This window comes from Propithecus coquereli, unplaced genomic scaffold (genome assembly GCF_000956105.1).
Source record: "Propithecus coquereli isolate 6110/MARCELLA unplaced genomic scaffold, Pcoq_1.0 Scaffold10, whole genome shotgun sequence".
Lineage (NCBI taxonomy): Eukaryota > Metazoa > Chordata > Mammalia > Primates > Indriidae > Propithecus > Propithecus coquereli.
Window position 1 is genome coordinate 4,068,993 of NW_012133858.1, and position 3,763 is coordinate 4,072,755.

General features: G+C 36.3%; 1 protein-coding gene across 2 annotated transcripts in view; it reads right to left on the bottom strand.

Annotated features, from left to right (window-relative positions):
* Positions 1 to 3,763, bottom strand: part of HSPBAP1 (HSPB (heat shock 27kDa) associated protein 1) — a 54,076-nt gene that overhangs the window by 25,194 nt on the left and 25,119 nt on the right. For both annotated transcript variants that reach the window (XM_012640317.1, XM_012640307.1), the window contains one exon: positions 2,362 to 2,543. In XM_012640317.1, coding sequence (XP_012495771.1) covers positions 2,362 to 2,543 — 182 coding nt within the window. The remainder of the gene's footprint in view (positions 1 to 2,361; positions 2,544 to 3,763) is intronic.

Consider the following 3,763-nt stretch of genomic DNA (forward strand, 5'->3'; position numbering starts at 1 on the left):
TCTAATGACATTTAAAAATTTGTGAATATAGTCATTTTCTCAAAAATACATTATTTATGTTAACATAATGGGTTTATGATATTATTTTAAATGAATAATATGTTTTAATGTTTAATGACCCACCATTTTATGACAGATATAGCAAAGCTTGAAACAGCAAGTAGTAAGACTTGGTGACTGAATGAATTAGGGTAGAAAAGCAAAACAACAACTTAGGTACTTGTGATGTAAGAAGATTTGGTGCCTAGAAAACACTGAGATAAAAGATGATATAATCTTAATGGAATTGGTTACTCACAGCAGAATTAATTGCCATAATATGAGCTGACAAAAAACTCATTCAACTAAAAATATCGGATTTTATAAGGGCTCAATTAGAATTCCAGCATATTACCAAAAGGCTGCCTTTTATATTCACACTTAATGGACAGGTCACATGTCTGCCCAGTGCCGCCTTGCCTGGGATGGGACAGAACAACTGATGGGGTCAAATTAGAGATTCATCCAAGGCAGAGTGAGCGTAGACTAAGGCTAGGGGAAGTCCCTAGTCCCATCTGCAGAGTCCCAGCAGGACTGAATGTATTCGATCCCTCCGCAGGCATAGCAGTAATTAAAGCTCTGGGGTCGTGAAAGCTATGGAGGCAGACTATTTAAATTATCCCCTTCTTAATTGTATAATCTTGCAAAAGGTTTACTGAACCTCTTTGTGCCTCATTTTCCTTAAAATGGGGATAATTATTAAATTATAGAGTTACTTTGAGGTTTATAAATGTGAAGCACTCAGAGAAGTGCCAAGAACAAGTAAGTACTTGCTAAATACCACCATTACACAGTGTTTTACATGAAATATGGAGGAAAAAAGACTAGTCTAATCTACAGAGTGGGGAGTGGAGAGTATGAGAAATCTAATAAAATACTAAAAAAGTTAATTATGAAATCTACAAGTTCCAGGATTAAAGAACCATAAGTGATCACAACTAAGGTTATAACAAAAAACACCTACCTCAAAATTATCATTTAAAAATGAGTATATGGTAGATTTGGTACGGATTTTGGATTCAGAAGCATTTACTGAATGTTTTCAAAACCAATACATTTCTTTCATGGCTATGAGAATAAAAATATATCCTCAACTAACAATTATGGGGCAAGGCAATATATTTTTCCTTTTTTTTTTTTTTAATAAAAAAGCAAAATTAAGCCAGGTATGGTGGCATGTACCTGTAGTCCCAGCTACTTGGAAGGCTGAGGCAGGTATTGCTTGAGCCAAGGAGTTTGAGTCTAGCCTGGGGAAGACAGCAAGACCCCATCTCTTAAAAAAAAATTAATAAAGGAAAGCTACAAAATATTGGTAGCTATATTAAAACAACTACATAAACAACGGCATTTACATCTTGACTCAAAGTAAAAAAGAAAAATATAAGCTGAATGGAAAACCACTCAGGAGCCAAAGAGCTATCAGCCTCTGTGAGAGCAAAGTCCAGAGAGGGGTGGTAGTACCAGGCTGGAGAGGAGCAGGGGGTGAACAGCCTGCAGTGATGGTGAAATACTTCTCTCCACAAAGCACTGGGGGGCAGGATGAAGGACTCTGGAGCCTTGGCCTGACTAGGGGCAAGGCGGAGTCATCCAAACAGCTTCCTGGGACTGCTCCCATTCCCACCTCACATCGAAGACACGTGGAAACTACAGCAGGGAGTGTGCAAAATCATCCCACAAAATAAATTGGCAGTTTGAGGTAGAAAACATTTGAAAGAAAAGAGGTAGTCTGGAAACTGTTGTCAGTTATGTCAACACACGGCAAAGAACTTCCATAATTTTACTTCTGCAAGTCACTCCCACACTTCTGCAGGGCTTCTACCATCAAACACAGAGAGCCAGCCTCAGGTCATAAACCACCAGCGAAAATAGCTGTCCTAAACCCTCAGAGCAGATAGAGAAGGCTGCAGCAGCCTGATCACAGCCTGAGGAATGCTCTTTCAGACAACCAGCTTTGTACTTCCATCTGCCTCACTGACAGGACAAGCACTTCCACGGCGATCAGGAAGAAATGAACTTTTATACACAATCTATGCTTCTAATGTACTCCAAACCAGCTCAGGCACTCTTTACAGGCAAAGGAGGGGTGGGGAGGAAGTTTGGTGAGTTGGGAAACAGAGAGAAGACTGCTCATCTGTGTGAGCTAAACGTTACACTTCCCTTGAGCAAACCTTATGGCTTGAATGGGTGAAATACTTAAGACTTACAGTGATTACTTATGAGAGAAAAAGGCAGAGAAGGAAAAAGGTGCCAGGAAGATTCTAAATTGTGATCTTTTCTCAAGAACAAATTCTTACCAAGAATAAAATGAATGTATCAACTTACCTGGAAAATATCTGTCTTATCTTCAAATAGACTGACAAAATATTTATAGTCAGCATAAGCCCAGAATCTGGAATGATCATAATCTCTAAATGGTCCAGGAACACTAGACTGGTCACAGTTCCAGGTCAGAAACTCTTCAAGTGTAGCTTCTACATAACTACATGTAGTTTCGAACTGAGGAACTGCAATGTAAGAAAACGCAACTTTAAATGTAGAACGAACACATTTTCCAAATATTGTTTTTTTTTAAATGAAGATAATTTTGACAAAAAATTAACTATATTTAACATTAATTAAAAATTATTTTTGTACTTGCTATATAATTAGAACCATTTATAACACAATACTCATGATTAAATATGAAAGTATAAAACATGGTTTTAAACTTAAGAAAACTATCCATATAATAGCCTGATTTAGGAAGCCAGTGGAATACTTCATATTATCAATTCTCCAAGACCTCTCCAGGTCAAAACTGAGAGGTCAAAACTCTTTTCATAATAATACTATGACATTATTTGCCTTTTTCACTCTCATTCTCCCACGAGTGTACTGTAGAGTTTTCCAGAAGCTACAAGTTGATGTCACTACTCTGACAGCTAGTGGAATAAGTGCTTAGGTTCTTATGTTTTAAAATGTCTCCATTTTAGTTTCTAATATGATAAGTATCACTAGATATAATCCACATCAGCAAAAGCACGTTAGGGCAGTCAATAATTTTTAAGTGTTTAGGGATCCTGAAATCATAAAGTTTGAGAACCACTGCTTTGGGTTAAATTGAAAAAGCAACAACAAAAAAACTTTTATTCTTTCATTTATTGTTGAAATAGCCTAGGCAGCTATAACTTTCATCCACTTACTCTAAAGTTTTCTGACATTATACTGCATATTTATCACACACAGCTCCCTCAGAATCATTAAGTGGATAATGGCAATTTCAAGTCTGTTCATTTATTCATTAAGTTACTTATTTCAGAATCATTTATTAAGTACATAATTTGTAATTACCATTGTGCTCAGGCTTGTAGGAACATAAAAGAAATAGATGATACTCTTGAATTTAGAATATATTTAGATAAAGATAAAGCTTTAACTAGAATAAGAGAACTTCAGGCACTATATAATTAAATGTAAAATTCTGTGCCACAGACACTTAGGAAAAGGCAAAGACCACCAGAGATGATGGCTGATCAGGAAAGCTTCAAGAAGAGGTCTATTATGTGTCCACAGTGGTTTGTTTTTTTGGGTGTGGCTCCAATGAATCAAGATTGAAGTCATAGATTGACATATGAACTGTTCTTCTAAAACAGTGATGAAATTAATTTTTTTTTTCAAACTAGCAGAATATTTTAAGTGAATATAGGGAAGTTAATATTTAAGAAATCTGATTATGGGCCGGGCG